The sequence below is a fragment of the Caretta caretta genome, chromosome 1 (genome assembly GCF_965140235.1).
Source record: "Caretta caretta isolate rCarCar2 chromosome 1, rCarCar1.hap1, whole genome shotgun sequence".
NCBI classification, from domain to species: domain Eukaryota; kingdom Metazoa; phylum Chordata; order Testudines; family Cheloniidae; genus Caretta; species Caretta caretta.
In genome coordinates this window covers 232729667-232751213 of record NC_134206.1, presented here as the reverse complement: position 1 = coordinate 232751213, position 21547 = coordinate 232729667, and the positions used below count along the sequence as shown (strand labels likewise).

The 21547-nt window shown below is 42.5% G+C and overlaps 1 protein-coding gene across 4 annotated transcripts in view; it reads right to left on the bottom strand.

Moving 5' to 3' along the window:
* ITPR2 (inositol 1,4,5-trisphosphate receptor type 2) overlaps positions 1-21547 on the bottom strand; it is a 401023-nt gene that overhangs the window by 56889 nt on the left and 322587 nt on the right. For 2 of the 4 annotated variants that reach the window (XM_075121548.1, XM_048826003.2), the window contains exons 56-57: positions 6391-6552; positions 158-4402 (exon numbers count right to left, since the gene is read on the bottom strand). The exons of the other annotated variants lie outside the window; for them this stretch is intronic. In XM_075121548.1, the coding sequence (XP_074977649.1) occupies positions 4316-4402; positions 6391-6552 (249 nt within the window). In that variant the 3' untranslated portion in view covers positions 158-4315. Of the gene's footprint in view, positions 1-157; positions 4403-6390; positions 6553-21547 lie in introns of those variants that run through there. 4 annotated transcript variants of the gene reach the window in all.

Sequence of the window (21547 nt, the reverse complement as noted above, 5' to 3'; positions counted from 1 at the left end):
GCCGATTGCGGCTCCCAGTGACTGCGGTTTGCTGCTCCAGGCCAATGGGAGCTGCTGGAAGCGGTGGATTAAAAATCCACTAGGGATTACCCTGATGGGCCACATGCCAAAGGTTGCTGACCCCGGGACTACACCATTACAGTACAGACACCCCAACTCTTCTAAGAAGATTTTAATTCAGCAACACACATTTGCACATGGCTCTGCAATGGAATATACAGAAACGAACATGTATAAAATGACAACTTTTAATAAAAAAGTTAGTCAGCAGCAATGGACATACATAGATTTTGTCAAATAGTTTAGTTTTTCCCTCTAAGGCATTGATAGTTCATAGATGTTTATAGTTTCAATCAATTTGTATAAATATGTTTTTGATACTTGCCTAGGAATAGGACATCTTGGCTTCATTAAAGATATACATACAAATGTGTATAAAAGTGATTTTCCCCCCCACCCCATTATCTTTCATGAATTCATCAATGGGGGGTGGTTGTATTTTGAACCCTTAAAGGCCTGGAAATTGGTCCTGCAGTTGTTAATCGTGTAAGTGTCCCCTGTTGAAGTTAACGGGACTACTTGCCTGTATAAGGATTACTCATGTGAGTAAGGCCTGCAGTGATCTTCCAGCAGAAGTAGCAAGCATGTCAAACACAAGTGAAAGATATTTACAATCTGTGCAAGTAGCATTTTCTACTCTTATTGATTAAAGAGGTCTGTCTCAGAAGCAATAAACATCAGAAAGGCACTGTGGCAAACATTAGCTGGTGTCTATTACAACTTCTTTTTTCTTTTCCTTTGCAGTTTTAGATCTCATCTAAACAGCAGTACTGTAATAGAGGAGTTCTTGTGAGGAAGGGAAATGTTAGTGGGGATTGAGGGAAGAGAGAGTTCTTGCAGCTTGGAACTGCAATATGGAATTTAGTGCACAAATAAGTCTGTTCTCAAGTTTTCCAGCTCATACAGCAAAAACCTCCCTTCTTGTGCAATCATTTGGTTGGTTTTCTAACTGTAAACAAGTGCCAGCTACTTCCAGTATTATCCCACTCCCCTCCCCCCCCCCCACTAATAACAATCATAAACGTGTTTTAGTTCCAATAAATGTTACTATATACTGCCGAGGAGTGTAAGAGGGAATTGATATTGAAATAGAGTTGACTACTTTACACAGTTTATCAAATCTAAAGTGAATTAAAAATGTATGGCTGGATTCTCTAACTTGTACCAGTCTTACAACTATAACTACACTGACTTCATTATTTACATCAGGGAAAGTGAGAAGAGAAAAATCTGGCCTTATCTAAATTTTGGTTTCAGCCACTGATGTAGCTGAAGTGATACCCTGAGGCCAGGTCTACACTACAGAACTTACAGCAGCACAGCTGTACGACCTCCCGTGTAGCTGCTCTGTGCCGAAGGGAGAGAGCTCTCCTGTCGACATAATGAAACCACCCCCAATGAGCAGCAGTCGCTATGTTAGCAGGAAAGCGTCTCCTGCTGACACAGCGCTGTCCACCAGCACTTCTGTTGGTTGGGAGGGTGTTTTGTTTTTTTCCCACACCCCTGAGCGACATACGTTTCACTAACAAAAGTGCTAGTGTAGACATAGCCTAAGAGATCTGCTGCAGTGCTTCAATGTAGGCATTACCTCTGCCGACGGGAGAGGTTCTCCTGTCGGTGTAGGTAATCTACCTCCCTGAGAGGTGGTAGCTAGGTCGACGGAAGAATTCTTCCATTGTCAACCTAGCGCTGTCTAGATGGGGACTTACCATAGGTTGGCTTGAGAATGCTGCCCAGGGGTGTGGATCTTTCACATCCCTGACTGTGGTCGTTAAACTGACCTTATTTTCTAGTGTAGACCAGGCCTCAGTATGAATGCAATCCAGTGGTGTAAACCACAACTGACCCTGGTGCAGCTTATCTTGGTTTCAAGCAAGTCATGGTGTACACAGGTCCACTGCATCTACACTAGTTGTTTGCACCATGACAGCCATATTGGAGACTACAAACCCCAGTGTAGATCTCCAGCATGTTACTTGTACAAGATAAGGATAGAAGTTCATTAGTTTTAATTAGTGAAGCCCAAATCATACTATTCCATGTTGAAAGCCCCTCAGAAGGGAAAAGAGGCTCCCCTCATGGCGCTTCTATTGCACTCTCCTTTGGGTGAGGTGTTTGTGGCCTTATGGACAGATCATAAGGTTCAAAGTCCTAGCTGTATAGTCTGAGGATTTCTGAAGGTGGTAAACTTCACCCCTGTAGATCCTGCTCACTCATGTAGAGTGGCACACAATGGTACACATTTGTGTGTAACACACACGTGGATGCCACTGCACACAGGCTAGGCTCAATTTGGGATGTGCATTTCTGATAGGGAAATACACAACTTGATCCTGGAAGTGTTTAGTGCCTCTCAGAATTAAGCCCATGTCAGGACCCATAGAGTGTCAAAGTGCTGAAGACATATACAGAGCTCCCTTTTTGTAAGTGAGGCCCTAAAATCTCCCTTTATCCCATGTGAAAGATATGGCTGTTACTGGAAGCCATATAAGGGTGTGGGGTGCACGTGTGTTTAGTTAGAGGAGAGAAACGTCCCATCTTTTCTTCCAGTCCTGCAGTTCTCACCTGACTTGCTTTTATAACAGTAACATTTACCCTTTTTTAAAAAAATGAATACTGGAGCTAGTTAAAAACTGATCAAAATTTTTGACCAAAAAAGAAAATAAAAGGCTTTTTAATGAAACCTTCTGGAAAAATCCATTTCTGCTTTAAAAATTAAATTTTTTGGCTTTTCAGTGATTGAAAACCTTAAGTCTTTTGACATTCATTTTTGCTGAATTTCCCCTTTTTTTGCCCCCTGAAGTTTTTCATGGGTGGGGGGACAGAGAAATAATTTCCCAAGCAGCTCTAATGAATGCCTCTTTAAAACCCTTACTGATACCTGCTAAATACCCTGCTCTTAAAAATTAAAGGGGAGACTTTTCAAAGGCACAAAGGGCAGTTAATCTTAACTCCTATTGATTTTTTTCAAAGGGATTTAAGTCCCCAACTCCCATTTGTACCTTGAAAACCTCCCCCTAAGTCTGAAAGTCTCTTGGAGTTTAACAAACGCTATAATTTTCTCTTCAAACAGTTAGAATAAAATAGCTGAAAAGTGCACTCTTGCAGCTGGACACTACAGTCCTGTCTTGAGGGCCCAGTCCAACAAGATCATCTTCTACTGACGTCAATAGGAGTTCCATGCCCGAAGGGCAAGCAGGAACTGATTTATAATCAAGGCAATGTTCCCACTGAAACTAGGACTGAGTAACAGACAGCAGGATATGGCCCTGATTCACTTATGTCAAATAGTGCCTACGGTGTGTTTATGGAAGATAATGACTCCATTACAATTCCTTCTAGGTAGTATTTTTAAGCTTTTTACCAAAAAAGTCACCTCAATACAAATTTTAAAATACCTTTTGTTCTAAATCCTTTTTTGAGCTTGAATTTAAAACATGATTTAACATCATAATATGTGAAATCTCCACTTGCAGCTACATGAATAGAGAACATCTGACGCCAGGAGAAAAATCACTTTATGTTGTCAGTGGTCTGTGCATTAATTCCAAGTTCCCACAGCTGTAAATCCATTGTGCTCCATGTCATAAATAAGAAATGGCATGATGACAGTTAAAATTCAAAAGAACTCCTGTTTCTCTTTGCCACTTTTTTTTTAGTCTGAGTGTAGAGTTGATTTGCCTCTCTAACAGAAGTTAACTTGCAGTGATGTTATAACTGCTCCTGCTGCTGTATTTATGGTAATTATAATAATAAAAAAGTAAATGCAAGCAAATATAACAGATGTTGCTATCTGGTAAATAAAACAAGAAATAACTTCTATTGATTGTGAAGGAGGCTGTTGCATTTGTGGTGTTAAATTATTGCTCCTTCCCCATATCTTGGTTCTTCCATTACTTTGAGAAGAAATCTTAAATTGACTTCAAGAAGAGCCAAATACGGCCCTAACTTGCATTGTATACAGTTCCCATTGAAGCCAATTGAGTTGCAGAGAGTGTAAACCCAGCAGAGTTTAGCCTGTAGAATGAATACAGAAGAACTCCCTTGTATTTCTTGCATTCTAGGTTTTGGTCCCTTTCAGCCATGAAAAACCGTTACAAATTGTTCCCAGAGCTAAACCACTTAACATCTTGGCACTTGGTTGTTTTTAACTTTACAACAATAGGCACTGTTCACTCCTCTCGATCTCAGCTTTTTATTCTGTAATCAAGCAGGAATACTGATGAAAGGCTAGTCATGGCTTCTCCCCATGGTATCAGTGTGGTGGCATGTGATGATTCACATGGGGTGTGTTTGATCCAAGAAAGCCCAGCCTCTGCTTATTTTTCCTTTGTTCTGTCATCTACAGTGGAAAGGGAGAGAAAGATGAGAGGGTTTTGACGATTATTTAGCAGCAGCATATGCACTCACAATGCAACAGCATGAGAAGGACGTTTTTGCCAAGTGCATATAAGCAAAATAACTGCAATTTTTTTTCAGCCTTAAAAACTGAGTACAGGATTTCTTTGAAGTATGAGATTGTGTCATGCAAATAATGGACTTATATGTGCATGATGGGGGTGGGGGAACAGGTATAGGCTGTAACTTCAGAGAGTCGAACTAAAACAATTTCAACTAGTTTGCAGCTATTTCCGATACAAAGCTCGACTATATTTTGCAGTCACATTCTCTAGTAACAGGATTCCCCCTACCTGGCTGTTAGGTTTTCAAAATTCAATTTCTTGCTTTCCTGTTCTCTAGTTGTGTTAATGGAATAAACACTCTTTCCGGAACCGTATCTGTGCACCTACTCTAAGCTTTATTGAGTCAGGAATAAAACCTTTCTGAGACAAAAGTCCTGACCATGACCCAAGACAACATCTAGTTCTCTAAGCCCTGGTCTACACTAGGACTTTAAGTCGAATGTAGCAGCGTTAAATCTATGTAAACCTGCACTCGTCCACACGATGAAGCCCTTTATTTCGACTTAAAGGGCTCTTAAAATCGATTTCCTTACTCCACCCCTGACAAATGGATTAGCGCTTAAATCGGCCTTGCCGGGTCGAATTTGGGATATTGTGGACACAATTCGACGGTATTGGCCTCCAGGAGCTATCCCAGAGTGCTCCATTGTGACTGCTCTGGACAGCACTCTCAACTCAGATGCACGATTGTCTGCCGTTGCTCTGACGCAGGGAGGGGCGCCTGACGACACGGCTTACAGGGTTGGCTTACAGAGAGTTAAAATCAACAAAGGGAGTGGCTTTACATCAAGGAGTATTTCAGGCAGGACTTCATGGAGGGTTCCAATAAGAAATGGTGCACCTAAGTTATTGTTCTTATTGGAACAAGCAGGTTGGTCTGGCCTCTGATTGATACATGGCTAGATTTACCTCGCTGCACCTTCTCTGTGAGTGACTGCAGTGTGACCTAGAGGAATGAGTCCCCTAGACGGGGGGGTGTGGGGGGGTTGCAAATGAGTACAAAACAAATCTGGTCCATTTCTTGTTTTGATACACTCCATCTATCTTTTACATCTTTGGCTGGCAGCAGACAGTGCAGAAGGACTGCTTGCCATCCACATCTCATGGCTGCTCGGCAGAAGATGGTACAAGAGGACTGCTAGCAATCTGTATCGCCTGCCTGCTCACCGTAAGATGCTTCAATAGGACTGACTGCAGGACTAAAGAGAATGACCTGATCAAGTCACTCCAAATTTAGTCCCTGCGCCCATGTCTGCCCAGGCGCTCCTGATTGACCTCACAGAGGCGACCAGGAGCACCTCGGACATGACGATGACAGCTACCAGTCCTACTGTACTGTCTGCTGCCACAAGGCAAGGGGTTGCTGCTGCTGTGTAGCAATGCAGTACCATGTCTGCCAGCACCCAGGAGACATACGGTGACAGTGAGCTGAGCGGGCTCCATGCTTGCCGTGGTATGGCGTCTGCACGGGTAACTCAGGAAAAAAGGCGCAAAACGATTGTCTGCCCTTTCTTTCACGGAGGGAGGGTGGGAAGGGGGGCCTGATGACGTACCCAGAACCACCCACGGCAATGTTTTAGCCCCATCAGGCATTAGGATCTCAACCCAGAATTCCAATGGGCAGCGGAGACTGTGGGATAGCTACCCACAGTGCAACACTCCGGAAGTTGACACTTGCCTCGGTACTGTGGAAGCACTCCGCCGAGTTAATGCACTTAGAGCATTTTCTGTGGGGACACACACACTCGAATATATAAAACCGATTTCTAAAAAACCACTTCTATAAATTCAACCTAATTTCATAATGTAGACATACCCTAAGCATGTGTTCATAGGTCCGTTTTCTACCCAGCTCAGAAACACTTACCTGTTCCTTAAGCTCAGCAAGCTGACTGGACAGTTGTTTTACAAGACTCATGGTTGTCTCCAACTTTTCTTGCAGGTTTCTAATTTCATTTTGCTCATTGTCACCTTCACTGCTAACCAGGGACATGGCTCGCATTCGAGGGAACCAGTCCAAATTCTTCTCCTACATGTGAATATATTTTTAAAAAATGTTAATCTGGGTTTATCTAATGCTATTAGCCTGAAGTTCTAGAAAGAGAATCATTTGGGGTTCTACTGTGTTTGATGCACAGCAAGAGAGATTAAGAAACATTAAAACAGGAAATCACAATATTTTAATATTTTACACTATTAAATGTTTTCTGGCTAAAAAGAAACCAGCTAGGGCAAAATCCTGGCTGCACTGAGGTCACTGACAAAATTCCCATTGACTTCAGTGAGGCCAGATTTTTCATCCCAAGACAAACAGATATTGCCACCTTATCCTTGGAATCCAACCTTTATGTACACTCACAGTGTATAAATATAGACCAGTGCTCACCCTTAGGGTGGCACAGAAGAATGCTGGGAGTGTCATGTGGTGGGGCCAGGGCCAGCCCCCATAGGGGGTGGGGAGGGCGCACCATGCTTCTAGCCCTGCTCCACCCCCAGCCTTCTCCTCCCCTAGTCCCGTTCAGCCCCAAGTCCTGCTCCAGCTCCAGGCCCAGACCTGCCCCACTCCCACTCTGCTGCCAGACCAGTTCCAAACCCAGTGGCAGCTCCACTCCGCCTCCAGCCAGGCTTTGCCGTCATTCCTTCTCTGCCCCCAGCTGCAGCCCCTCCCACAAACCCAATTCTGCCCCCATACCAAGCTCCTCTGCTGAGGGAAGCCTTGACTGTGCAGTAATGGAGGGGGAAGCGTGCAGACAGATTCTGTTACTGATAAGGGGGGTGTGACTGAAAAAGTTGGAGTACCACCGATCTAGACACAGTAAAAAATGTAATGAGTGGGATATGGAAGATGGGGTGGAGTAGCATAAAGGGTATTTTTGAGCATTCATTTGGGATGGCTGCACTGTTCTTGAGTATGCATGCAGGATATAATGGATATGTGGGGGGCGGGGAGGATACTGCCCTGTGTGGGGAATGGGAAGAGGAGCCCAAGAAGTCCTGCAGTTTCAGAGCAGGATTACAATCTAGTGTTCCTTAAATGGGAAAATGGTTCCCATGTCTGGTGGTAAGTTACATCACAGGGGCTCTGTCTTCCACACAGAAGTAGGTTAGATCAAAGCCGTACCTTTTGGCAGCACGTAAGTGTAGTGGCATGCATGTGGCACCTTTTTAAAGGACAAGATGTGCTCTAGAGCATGTACCTTCTAGGCTCCCATTATACCCTAGGAACCCTCCACCCACCTAGATCTATTTCCCCAGACAGATGAGAGTTGCATACTCTGGAGCCTAACCCAACCCAAGGTGCTCTGGAGCCAAGAGCTTACCTAATATTGTTAGGTTTTGCTCTTTGAAGAACATGCGGGCAAAGGGGAATGTAGCCATAGACTGCTAGTCTACTTTTATTTTGGTTGCACCATGAAAATCTAAAAGTAAACTTGAAACCTTCAGGGGTTTTTCTCTACTTAATCTGAGGTTTCAAATAAATTTCTGTCCAGCTGTTCCTGGTCCTGTCACACTAAAATGACACAATGCAAAGGGAGTTAGACTGTGCAGCTTCATTACATTTTGCAGTACATAGCTGTCAGTCAGATATGCTTGTGAAATGCAGCCTTCCCTAGTCCCGTGCTTTGAAAACATAGGGATCTCAGGATGATTTATTGTGCATGCACAATTCACTTTTCTGTGGGTGATCATTCAAATCAAAATCTTATTTCACCAGCTTTGTTGGTGAGTTTTAATTGAACACAGATTGCATGGTATTTTCTGTTCCATGATTCTGGCGTATACAAGATTTCCATGAATATTCTAGTATTCAAAGAACTTCAGCATATGCTTTAACTGAAAGGACAGCCTGGTACTTAAAGTCAGGCTTATGTGAAAGTGCACTGCTGGACTGGTGCCTATCTTTGCCAACATATCTGTCCATAAACTCACCTGACAGAATATTTGCAGAATACAAATTCAAAAGTGGTGCAGCAAATACCATTGAAGCTACTTCCTTTTGGATTGGAATATTCCTGGAAAACTGTCATATTTTTACCTGTTAGTGTCTCTCGCTTGACAAATCTGAGATTACGAAACACAATACTGCATTATCGTAGAAGGCAGCAAATAGCTGTGGTACCTACTCCCTTTTGCTAAGGCTGAGCATCAAGGTAAACTTTCTTGACCAAGACTGGCAGGATGGGAGTCATTTCAGACTTGTTGCTCTTGTACTGCTGAGCATTGATGTCAGTGTTGTGAAATGCCCATTGTTCTTCCTATTCTCTGCTTCTCCAGAATACAATGCTTTGTTTGGTCTTTTTTTTTTTTTTTAAGTGGCTGTTGGGTTTGTTTTAGGGCAGTTTTTCTTTCCCCCATGTTTTTTAACCTATACAGCACTGAAATAGTCACAGGAACGTGATATATATTTGAAATAATTTTTGGTGCTGGAAATGTTATGGTATAATTTCAGTCTGCCTGTTCTATGCCCCCACGCCAACTTACTCCCCCACCCTCTGAATAAAGGACTTGTGTGTGGGGGTGGGGAGGGAGGTGGGGCTGGAGTACATGGCACTCTGCATTAGCTGAAGATTGGACAGTGGTCCCTATGGGTCCTTTACTGCTGGCATCATTTAGAGCAGCTCTAAATCACTTCAGCTCCAGGATCAGTGAAAGTGAACTACAAGCCCCTCCTCTTCTCAGCTTTGCTTCTACAGAGTGCCAGCACTGGCTAGTAAAGCTGTGAAAAACTCTTAACAAAACCCATTTCATCTGGGCTGTGGCTTTAATTACAAACCAGGAGACTTGGACAAAGTCAAGCCAAAAGATTGGTTGAAGACCAAGAGCTTGGACTGTTTTGAGAGGACCTGAGCCAGCTGATGCATTTGCATGGAAAAGTGACCCTGTGAAGTGAAAGTGTTGACTTTTGCATAGCACTTCCTGGCAGCCCAAGAAGTGATGAGTCAAACAACTGAACACAGGTCTCTCATTTGGCAGTTCAGAGCTCTATCTACAGAGCAGGCAGAATATTGCTCTTTGGCTGCTGACCACACACAGAGGCTAACGTTACCCCATCCACAGTACAGTCAAACTGTGCATTTTTGTATCCCAAAACTTTAAGTGGATTTGGAATTCATCAGAACAGTAGGAAATACATTCTGTTCCACCAGTCATTTATGAATATATGCTTTGAATAGGCTGAATCTCATAACACATACAGTTATTAAATTCCCTTGCTGAATTGTTTACTGCTGTTGGTCAATATTAACTCACTTTCTCGATGCATTGTGAATTGCAAAGTTCTATCACAAGATAGTGTGGAAAGATGGTCCAGGGCATGGGTGATGCTATAGTGCTCCTTACTGACAGCACTTGCTAATGGAGACTAAATAATGCATCACACAACTCTAGAAGATTTCAAAATGCAAATTGCAGCGGTTTCTTTGCAGACAGGGTTTATAGTGAAATGTCTACGCAATTGCTGGAAGACTGGCACACTGACGGCTTATCTGCATTGGAGTTATTTTTACCTTCAGTTGATTGCTTGCCAGCTAACTTGAGTTAATTTTTTTTTGTAAAGGCTAGGTTGAATGCTACTCCCTGACATTTGCTCTGGGACATCAGTGTTTCTGGAGCTCAGCCTAGGGTTCACCTTGACCACCTAACACATGTTAAAACTACAACTTTGCCCTGTCTACACAAGGAGTGAAATCTAATAGACTTGAATGGGGGCAAGATTTCATCCTAGGACTTTAAAACTAGTATCTATCGTGCTTTAGTTATCACTTAGTTTAAAAAAATACCTCTCTCCTTTGTATGGACAAGCTCTATAGGCCATATCTACATAGACTTTTACTTCAATTTAACAGATTGCCAGTTAACATGTCTGAAACAGCTAGTGAGGAAACACTGCAAACATTTGTTCCAGGCTACAAATGTTTGTGCTTTAGCTTAGGGCTCAGCTTATGACTGGCAACAAATTAACTTGAGATAAAGTACAGTGTAGGCAAACTCCGAGAGAGTAAACTATATGGCTGGAAAGTCTGAACCATCTGTATCTGGCTGGGCAGCAGAGGAACAACTTAAGAATTTAAACACAGTTTCTTAAACAGGGCTGAATTCAAGCCAGGTTTCTGCCAGTGTTTTACCACTTGTATTGTGCTCGGGCCTAGGAGATCCAATCATGGACCTGTACAAACAATGAAAAGCTTATGTGCCGTAGGGGAGCAGGGCCCATGTAAGAGTCTGCACGCCCAGGTGCTGGGATCCTGGGGTGGAATGTCAGCCAGGCGGGAAGGCTGCTGGGGCAGAAAGTATCTGCAGCCTCATTCCATCAGTTCTTCAGCTCAGCTGAAGAAAGCAGGTGGTGCTATCCAGAGGCTGTGCACAAGCAGGACAGATACTTGATACGGTGAGTCAGCAGCTCTTCTCCCCACCTCTCCCAGTAGCGCTTCGACAGACATTACTGCTGCCCTGTCTTGCTGAATCCTTCAGTGGGATGGAGGCATGCTGCTTGCTGGGACTACAGATTTTGACACAGACCCATGAGGCTCTGTAGTGTTTGGAAGCATTGCTACTTGCCTTGCTTGAGACACCTCCAGCCCTTTCCCTTCGAGGAAGTGTATTCAGAAGAAGCTCTGCACATCTGCCCTCATGAAGCTTTCTATACATTTTTCTCCCTCCTGTGGCTTATTCGGTGGAAATAGAGTTGGGGCCTTGGTCCTCACGTGGGGAAAACTTTGGCTTTTTTTTTTTTTTACTTCAATAGGAGAAAAGACTGCAAGGATTTAACAAAGCATAGAAACTCTGGGCAAAGTCTTTGCTAAACCATCCCTCTGTGCAGCCAACTGGCTTCAGCTGAGCTCTCCCGCTGAGCTAAGTCCATGCCTCCTGAGTAACTGGAGGGAGAGATCTCTGGTGTAGTGAGATAGAGGAGAGAGAGAGATCACCAGCAACCAGCAGGAAAGACTGGGCTGAGCTTTTTAAAAACTAGAGAACAGTGAGAGAAAATAGGCCAATGCATAGGACAGGGGGAAACTAGAAAAATGAAGCCAGTTTAATGGGTGTTTTCTGACTGCCTTAAACACAAGCTTGGAGTGCCATGTCAGTCACGTTGTGATATGCCTTTTATTGCACTGATGTGTATGGAAAGCAGGTGGCATGGTTCTTAGCTTTTCCCAGACCGTGATCCCAAGTTAAAATAAAAAGCTGAGACACTCCCCACCCATCTAGCTAGAGAGGGAAAGTGGTTGTGGCTGATTTGTGGGCATAACCTACACCGTTGGGTTATGCCCACAGTCTAGTGGTTAGAGCGTTACACTGGGAAATTGGCTCTAAGGTTCTAATGCTACTTGTTTCAGCATCCTGGACAAGTCATGTATCATCGTGTATCAACCCATCTTACAAAGGGTTATTTATTTACTTCCTAGAGATAAAGTGTTTCGAGAGCCTCAGACAAAGACTTGACTGACCTCTGAACTTATCTAGCAACAACTTATTTCCAGTAGAGACTGAGAAGTGTTGTTACCAATATGCAAGGCACTGGTGAGACCTCATTGGAAATACTGTGTGTAATTCTAGTCTCCCATGTTTAAGAAGGATGAATTCAAACTGGAACAGGTACAGAGAAGGGCTACTAGGATGATCCGAGAAATGGAAAACCTACCTTATGAGAGGAGACTCAAAGAGCTTGGCTTGTTTAGCCTAACCAAAAAAAAAAAAAAAAGCCTGAAGGGAGATATGATTGATTTCTATAAATACACCAGGGGATAAATACCAGGGAGGGAGAGGAGTTATTTAAGTTAAGTGCCAATGTGGACACAAGAACAAATGGATATAAACTGGCCATCAACAAGTTTAGTCTTGAAATTAGGGGAAGGTTTCCAACCATCAGAGGAGTGAAGTTCTGGAACAGCCTTCCAAGGAGAGCAGTGGGGGGAAGGGGGTGCCTAACTGTTTTCAAGACTGAGCTTGATAAGTTGTATTGAGGGAATGGTATGAGGAGACTGCCTACAATTGCATCTGTGACTGCTAGCAGCAAATATCTCCAATGGCCAGTGATGGGACACGAAGATGGGGAGGCTCTGAGTTACTACAGAGAATTCTTTCCCAGGTGTCTGGCTGGTGGACCTTGCGCACATGCTCCAGTCTAACTGATCACCATAGTTATCGTCAGGAAGGAATTTATTCCCAGGGTCAGATTGGAAGAGACTCTGGGGTTTTTTTGCCTTCCTTTGCAGCATGGGGCATGGATCACTTACAGATTTAAACTAGTGTAAATGGTGGATTCTCTGTACCTTGATGTCTTTAAATCATGATTTGAGGACTTCAGTAACTCAGCCAGAGCTAATGGGTCTCACAGGAGTGAGTAGGTGACATTCTGTGGCCTGCAACGTGCACGTCAGACTAGATGATCATGGTGGTCCCTTCTGGCTTTAAAGTCTGTGAGGTCTATTACAGTAGTCTTTGTAATGTTCGCTACATATTAGTCAGGAATGCCGCATTGCTGTGCTCTAAGTATTCCACTGTTTTGGGGCATACTAATTAGTGGATGTTGAAGGGGCACTATGATGCTGTATGGGCAAAGCCTCTTACAGCTTTAGGTACACAATGCTTTCCTGCCTCTAACATTACACAGTCATAAACAACTCTCCAGTTCTGTACTCTCGTGGTGAAATCCTGGCTTCACTGAAGTAAGTGGGGCCAGGATTTCACCCTGGGTCTGTCTATATGATCAGAACCATTATTAGGATATACTGCTGGGGAATAATCCATCTGGATCCATCAGGTGTGTCTCAGCATGAACACAAACTTCAGGCAGTGCTGGTTTCAGTTAGACTATGATCTATATCCAAAGCATAGATCTGCAAGTCCCTTTCACACCTAGATTCTTATAGCACACGGCTTTGCTCAAATTCCCAGGCAGGTTTAAGGGCAAGATATGGTCCTAAAATCTCTAGTTATAGAGCTCCCACAGCCACTGTAGAAAAAAGGAGTTTAAATCTTCAAACTGTCTTGTGCATTATGACATAGTGCTATAACCATTTTGTGATTTAATTAAAGTCAATAATAATTTGGCTCAGTGCATGATTCAGCTAATCCATCGTTTGATAAACATTCACCCTAAACTACAACCAAAATAACTTTCTGCAAATCCTGTTTGACACTTTAATGTTAAGACTGTATTTGATAAGCAATCTGCCCTTTGTAATATAGAGAAGAGAATTCCAAACTGTTAAGCATCTGTATGCTCTGAGAATGATAACTCAGCAATTACAGATAAATCTTTATACAGTAAGAACACTAATGGCTGGAGCTACCACTGTGCTGATCCATTCCATATCTTCACAGCATGGGCATGGGGGAGAGAAAACAATAGAAATATTTTTGCCACGAGAGAGAGGTTGCAATCGACACCTAGAATTGCAGCCTGCTTTACTAACTTCACTTGATTAAATATTTGTTTGTGGACTATAGTAGAGTATAGCCTTGATTCCAAAATACCAGATGCACTGCATGACTATTATCCAGGCATTTCAATGTGGTGTTGGGTGACTTTGTGCTTATGTGTGTGGCAGAAAAAGAGGTGTGGTTTTGTTTTGTTTTTTTTAAGCATACAATAGCCTAGATTTTCAAAAATGATTTTTGGATGCCTCTGTTTTTGGCCCAACTTGACATCTTAACAGGCCTAGATTTTTCCAAGGGAAGGTGCCCAGCAATTCCTGAAAATTAGGCCCCTTTAAGGTTGGGGCACCCAAAATCACTTTTGACAATCTTGGCCATCGTGTGCAGAATGAATCATATTTAGTACAACTGAATACAGTATTTCCCTCCCACAGCTGTATTAAGCTAGAACTTTTCTGTTTACTTTCCTCTGCATGTGGACTGCTGCAGCTACTGTGCTTTGTTGTTTGCTCTAACCAACCCTGCATTCTTGCTACTTGTCTAATTTCTAGCTGCCCTCGTCTCCAGCTATGGGCCAAATCATCCTTGCTGCTGCTGTGAGTGGAGGGTAAGAAGTCAGGAGCTCTGCATGGGGCTGTGGAAGAAGAGGGCACCCCCCTATTCACTGTTCACACTACTTCTTGACCCCGTGGAAGCCCCTGTCTAGGTGCTACACAAAGCTGAGGATCTGCAGGTTGGGAGACAATGAGCTGGGGGCTGTGCCAGGAGACTAGCCACTCCCAACAGCATTGTTCCCCCTTTAATTCCCTGCCCGAGTTAGGGTATGTCTACACTGCATACTCCTTACGGTGGTGCGTAGAGTACATACACCGCATGCCCCCCTAGCACAGGTATGAATAGCAACTTAGACAGGCAAGTAAAGATGTGGTATGAACCCTGTGTGGCTCTCTCCATGTCTAACCTGCTATCCTTAGCAGTATAATGTCCTGCTAAGTCCCGGCTGCTGGAGCCTTTCCTGGCAGCAGGGAGAGGCAGTGGGGAAAGGCTCCAGCAGCCTTTCACTGACGCGTGTAGCTACACAGCGTAGTGTGGACACAGTCTGCTTTTTACTACAGCATGTAGCTATGCATACTCTGTGCCGCGGCCAGTGGTGTGCAGAGTGGACGTACTTAAGGAGGTTTCCTGCCAATGCTCTTACACCATACGTCCCGCTACTATCCTCGTGATGGGGGTGGTGGTCCAGGACAGAAGTGGTGCTAGAATCCATGGCACTGTGGCTTTGTCTGAACTCTGCTGCAATGGAGGCTGGGAGGAAGTGCAGAGGCACAAAGCCTCTGTGAAAATGGGTATTCCCTTCCCCCCCAGAAAGGAAATTTTAGTGCGAACTTCTGGGTTTTCTAGTCCCTCTGCATTCGGTTTAACTTCATTGGGGATACTGTGGTTCTGTGTTACAGTATTTTTATCATCTTCATCCACTGCCTCAAGAGAGCTGTGACTGATGCTTATGCATTATGAATAAAATCTGCTTTACCCTCCTCTCCCACCCTCTGTCTATTCTTGCCTCTTGTCATGATCCTAAACTCTCTGATCCAGGGCCTACCTTAATGACCTGTTTATACAGCACCTAGCACAGTGGGGCCATGAACCTTGACTAGGCTACTGTACTGCTACTAATCACAATCACATGAGGCAGTGGCTTTGCTGAATCTATCCACTCCCCCTGTGTGCAAACATTTTGTCATTAATTATGCACCACTTTGAAATACCCTGTCCTCCTCCTCCGTGCACACGCCTCTATTCCTTGCATCTGAGGCGAGCTCTACAGACAATTTTTTACTGGTATAATTAAGTCAGTTAAGGGTGTAACTTCTTGCTAAAGTAGTTATACCACTACAACAATTCCTTAATGGCTTGGATAGTGGAGTGAAGAATGTGTTTGTTTATACCATTTGCAGGTGACACAAAGCTGGGAGGGGTTGCTAGCACTTTGGAGCATAGGGTTAGAATTCCAAACGATCTTGACAAATTGGTCTGAAATCAACACGATGAAAATAGGAAGGAAAAATCAAATGCACAAAATGGGCATCAACTGGCTGGTGGTGGTAAGTACTGCTGGAAAGAATCTGGGGGTTACCGTTGATCATGAATTTAAAACATAAGCAAACACCGTGATGCAGTTGTGAAAAAGACTAATATCCTTCTGGGCTGTATTAAGAGGAGTATCCTATGAAAGTCGCAGGAGGTAACTGTCCCCCTCTCTTTGGCACTGGTGAGGCCTCAGCTGGAGCACTGTGTCCAGTTCTGTGCACCACACTTCTAGAAAGCAGCCAAAAGCGATGAAGGGTTTAGAAAACCTGACCTATAAGGTAATAAAAGAAAGTGGAAATGTTTAGTCTTCAGAAAAGACAATTGAGGGGGGGAACCTGATAAACAGCCTTGAAATGTTAGGGGTTATTTACAAAGAGGACTGGGAGCAATTGTTCTCCATGTCCACTGAAGGTAGGATGAGTAATGGGCTTAATCTGCAGCAAAGGAGATTTAGGTCAGATATTAGGAAAAAACTTTCCAACTCTAAGGATAGTTAAGCTCTGGAACAGGCTTCCAAGGGAGGCTGTGGAATCCCTATCACTGGAAGCTTTTGGCAAGTGGTCGTCCAACCTGTTCTTAAGGAGGCCTAGGGTATTTGGTCCTTGATGATTTCTCAAGCTCCCTTCCAGCCCTACATTTGTATAATTCTAACCCTTAGTGTGGATGCAGTTATAGTGGTATTGCTTATTCCCCATCCTGTACGGGAATAGCTGTACTGGTATAAATATGCTCATACTGCATCCAGTGGGGTTGGAGGAAGTACAGCTTTAACTATATTGGTGTAGTTTTGGCAGCATAATTTATGTACAGAGACAGCCCAAGTTCTTTCCAGACTCCCTTCCCTTTCCATCTTCTTACATCCTTCTCCTTCCTCTGGTGCATCTCCACAGAGTTCATTTCTCACTCCTCTGCTGTTTCTATTTCTCTGTCTTATCTCTACCTTAAACCTGAGGATTGATCACGTGTACATATTTTCATAGCTCCCAATGACATCCTCTCAACATAAAATTTGGCACTTAATAATTGCTGCTTCTTTTAAATTCCCAAAGTTACTAGTAGATGTGACACATACCTTTACTTTGCACCTATCTACAGCTTTGTCAGGCATGGGTAGTGGCTATGTTTTGAGAGAAACACTTTAGATTAGAGTTAACTAAATTATTCTAAAATAATCCCTGGCTTTTATATACTAAGCAACATCATCTGGTCTAGACATTAGATGATAAATGTTCTTGGGTTTTTAAAACAGATGTTGGTACAAAACACAATGGTAAATCATAGCCTGTATGTAGATATAGTAAATTTCTGCTTAGTAGTAACAGTCTATTACATCTGAAACTGAAATGCATCTTTAGCTCTCACTTTACTTACATGGATGTGCCTTCAATATTCTGGCATTAAATGCATGTATCCTTAAATTCAGAGCTTTTTAATGTACCATGCATATGATTCACCTTAATTTCAACTTCCCCACCAGAAAGAGGAAGAACAGGTAATGTGATGTGAATCACTGTGGAAAAGTACATAGGGCTCTCTAATTGTCCTTTACAACTCAACTTGGTCCTGTTGTTAAATCATGTAGGTTTAATTTGTTAACTTCATTCCCCTCCACCCACTTCCAGCAGAACGTTTTAGTGAATACATTGGTTGGTTGGATTGACTCCTATTGTATATTTCTGCTTGGGCCATTTCTTGCTATTCACACATTACCAAATTATCTGTACTAGTGTACTCAATATCCTACTTTAAAAAAAAAATCATTGACTTGGTATTGATGCAAGGTGCCAAAATGAGAAGACTGTAGACACGATTCAAACTTTCTCAGCTTTTGTGTGGGTAACTGCCATGCAAGCATTCTGTATGCTACCCTTCTAATAGGTTTCTCCTGTGCCCTGGAAAGATCACCAAGGTAGTCTCTGTATACATTCATTCAGTCCTTGGCCTCTCTGCAGGAAGTGCCAAAAACATTTGCCAGCTAGTGTCAGTGGAAGTACTGGTTTGATATAGTTGAACAAAGATCAGGTGTAAAATCTTGCTGCTATCCACTATCGTACAAAAAGTTTTGAGTAAATCTTTTGGTTTCATACTTGTGGTGTGTGTGTGTGTGTGTGTGTGTATATATATATTCTTTACACTTAAGCTTAATTCTCTTGCCCAGTCAGTTTGCACTTTAAAGATGAAAACAGAGTACTTGTAACCTCAGTTTGGTGTAGCAGAGTCTCTAGGTAATTTAAAAACACAGCTGAAGACTTTTCTGTTGGATACTTCCGGCCTGACTCTGTTCTCAGTTGCACAGGTTATATCTCAATTTGGAATAATGCCATTGCAGTATAATTCCCTTAACTGCAATGGCATTATTCCAAATTGAGATACTCCTAAACACTGTTTAAAATCTGGATCTGAATTTTGGGCTTTGGGCCCATTTTGACATAGATACTTAGTGCACTATCAAATTTAAAATACAACACTTTTTTTAACTCTATTGATTACAGAACTATAATATTTTTTAAAATACTCATCATACATAGATATTCTAGCCTAACCACTCAAAGCAGAGAAGAAAATCCTGTGTTTACTTCAAACCTGATGGTTTGAAAGTGACACCAAGCAACATGACAAACTTTAAGTCATGCTGGGTCAAATTTTCAAATGTGCAGGCCACTGGCCCATGTAGATTTTGTGCATTCATTTGCTGTATCCACAGGTCCCTGCACACAAATGAAGGCCAAACAGAGGTACCTTTGATGGTTTTGCCTAATATGCCTGCATTGGAGGCAGATCCTGCAAGGCACTGGGTGTTTTCCTCTGACATACCAAGCATCATCTACTGCACTAACTTTGGGAGGTGCTCAGAAACTAGAAAAAGTTTGTCTTCGGTTTAAAATATCTACTCACTTAAATCTTGAATGATGTTCTATTTTAGATGTTGTAAACATAGATCAACAAAAGAAAAACAAGTTACCTTGTGAATCTTTATCTTGTTGTTTAGCTCTTTTTCTGCAAACAAAGGATATTTGAACTATCTGCTGCCCAGTTCTGTTTTAAAAATTATCAATATTGAAATAGTTCTATACTGTACAATCTAGTCACATTTCCATAAAGAAAAGGAGTACTTGTAGCACCTTAGAGACTAACCAATTTATTTGAGCATGAGCTTTCGTGAGCTACAGCTCACTTCATCAGATGTATACCATGGAAACTGCAGCAGACTTTATATACACACAGAGATCATGAAACAATACCTCCTCCCACCCCACTGTCCTGCTGGTAATAGCTTATCTAAAGTGATCATCAGGTGGGCCATTTCCAGCACAAATCCAGGTTTTCTCACCCTCCACCCCCCCACACAAATTCACTCTCCTGCTGGTGCTAGCCCATCCAAAGTGACAACTCTTTACATAATCAAGTCGGGCTATTTCCTGCATATCTCACATCCCCCCCACCCCCATACACACACAAACTCACTCTCCTGCTGGTAATAGCTCATCTAAACTGACCACTCTTCAAGTTTAAATCCAAGTTAAACCAGAACATCTGGGGGGGGGGGTAGGAAAAAACAAGAGGAAACAGGCTACCTTGCATAATGACTTAGCCACTCCCAGTCTCTATTTAAGCCTAAATTAATAGTATCCAATTTGCAAATGAATTCCAATTCAGCAAGAAATAGCCCGACTTGATTATGTAAAGAGTTGTCACTTTGGATGGGCTAGCACCAGCAGGAGAGTGAATTTGTGTGGGGGGGGTGGAGGGTGAGAAAACCTAGATTTGTGCTGGAAATGGCCCACCTGATGATCACTTTAGATAAGCTATTACCAGCAGGACAGTGGGGTGGGAGGAGGTATTGTTTCATGATCTCTGTGTGTATATAAAGTCTGCTGCAGTTTCCATGGTATACATCTGATGAAGTGAGCTGTAGCTCATGAAAGCTCATGCTCAAATAAATTGGTTAGTCTCTAAGGTGCTACAAGTACTCCTTTTCTTTTTGCGAATACAGACTAACATGGCTGTTACTCTGAAACCTCACATTTCCATGTTGAGAACAGCCACCTGTTTAGTTTCACATACCCAGAGTTATTCTGTTGGGTACTGTAAGTGAAATCATGACAAGGAAATTCAAAACAGGAAAATCATAATCCTGTGTAAATAAAATACTGCACACAAAAAGGATGTTCACTAAATATCATTTAAAGTTTCCTGTTTGTTCTGGAGCCTCTTTAAAGCTACAATACCAAGTTTTCAAAACTGTAATACAATTCCTGATCAACTGAATTTTGTAGGGTTCTAGTATATATAAATTGGTTGCATCCAAATTGCAATCTGATATATACTTCTATCTCAAAATGCCCTCTGAGTCAATTGTGCTGGTAATATTGCAAGGCTTCATGATGTGAAAAATACATCACTGTCATTTCAATTGAACACAAAGGTTCCTGTTTTTGATACAGCATTTTTAACCATCTTAACAAGTTTTTGCAAAACTATTGTACACAACAAACATTTTACACTTTGTCCCACAGATACCATTTGCCAACCTGATTGATTTCTTTCTCTACAAGTAATCTGATTTCTACATGCTATACATCATCTTTAATAAAGGAGAAGATATAATCTTAGCTTTTTATCATACAAACATCCACCAAAGGAAAGACAGAGAGAGAGATTTCATGAACCAGCCTTGCAACCAAATAGAAAAATCTGACACACAACACCTAATGCAGATTCTGAAAGATAAATGGTGCAATGAGACACAAGTTATTCAAATTCAGTAAGCTTAAACAGAGAGAGATGACTCTAAATTTTTTTTTCTGCCCACAACAGAGTGGAAAATAAAGGATGTAATTTTGTTTAGTGTCAACTTCTGAAAATATATCACTAGCACTGGGCAGTGATCCAAACCACCAAGTATTACTCTCTCTGGTCTTCAGGATAGCTCAGAGACAAACCAGCTCTCAAGATGTCTATCCCATAAGTTAGAATCACAATATAAACAAGTCTGCCCCTAACTATGCCCACCTCAGCCTACGTCCTCCTCAAGAGCCTTAAAGAAGAGGAGCTTTGCCACATGTGTGGAAGGTCTGCCTGGGCTCTGGCAGATTGGCAGGAGGAAGTGGGAGTGGGGAGAAGGGGATCTGAGTTCCCAAATCAAGGCACAGTCTCCTGGATTTCTCATAGCAGAAATAGTCTTGAAGGCCAAACGGTGAAGTAAGCCTCTTACAGCCTGTTAGTGTAGCTCACTAGACAGGCATTATTAGTCTTTCAAATGCAGAGAAAATAATAGACAGCCTGGAATTGTGCCACTCTACCACTAGTTAGCCAGGAACAACTAGTCTTTTTGGACCATCTCAAAGCACTGTTTCTGTTCCCTGAAAAAAAAAAGCTCAGGGCTGTTATTTTTAAAGACTTCATTATAGCTGCAGGCAATGGGATAACTCTCTTCTACTAGGAAGTGGTTTTGTTTTTTAACCCCCCCTCAAACTCTTGGTTTGACTTCTGCCTGTGCCATGCTGCAAGAGAGGTGTGTAAGGCAAAAGCTATTTGCTGAAAAATTAGTATGA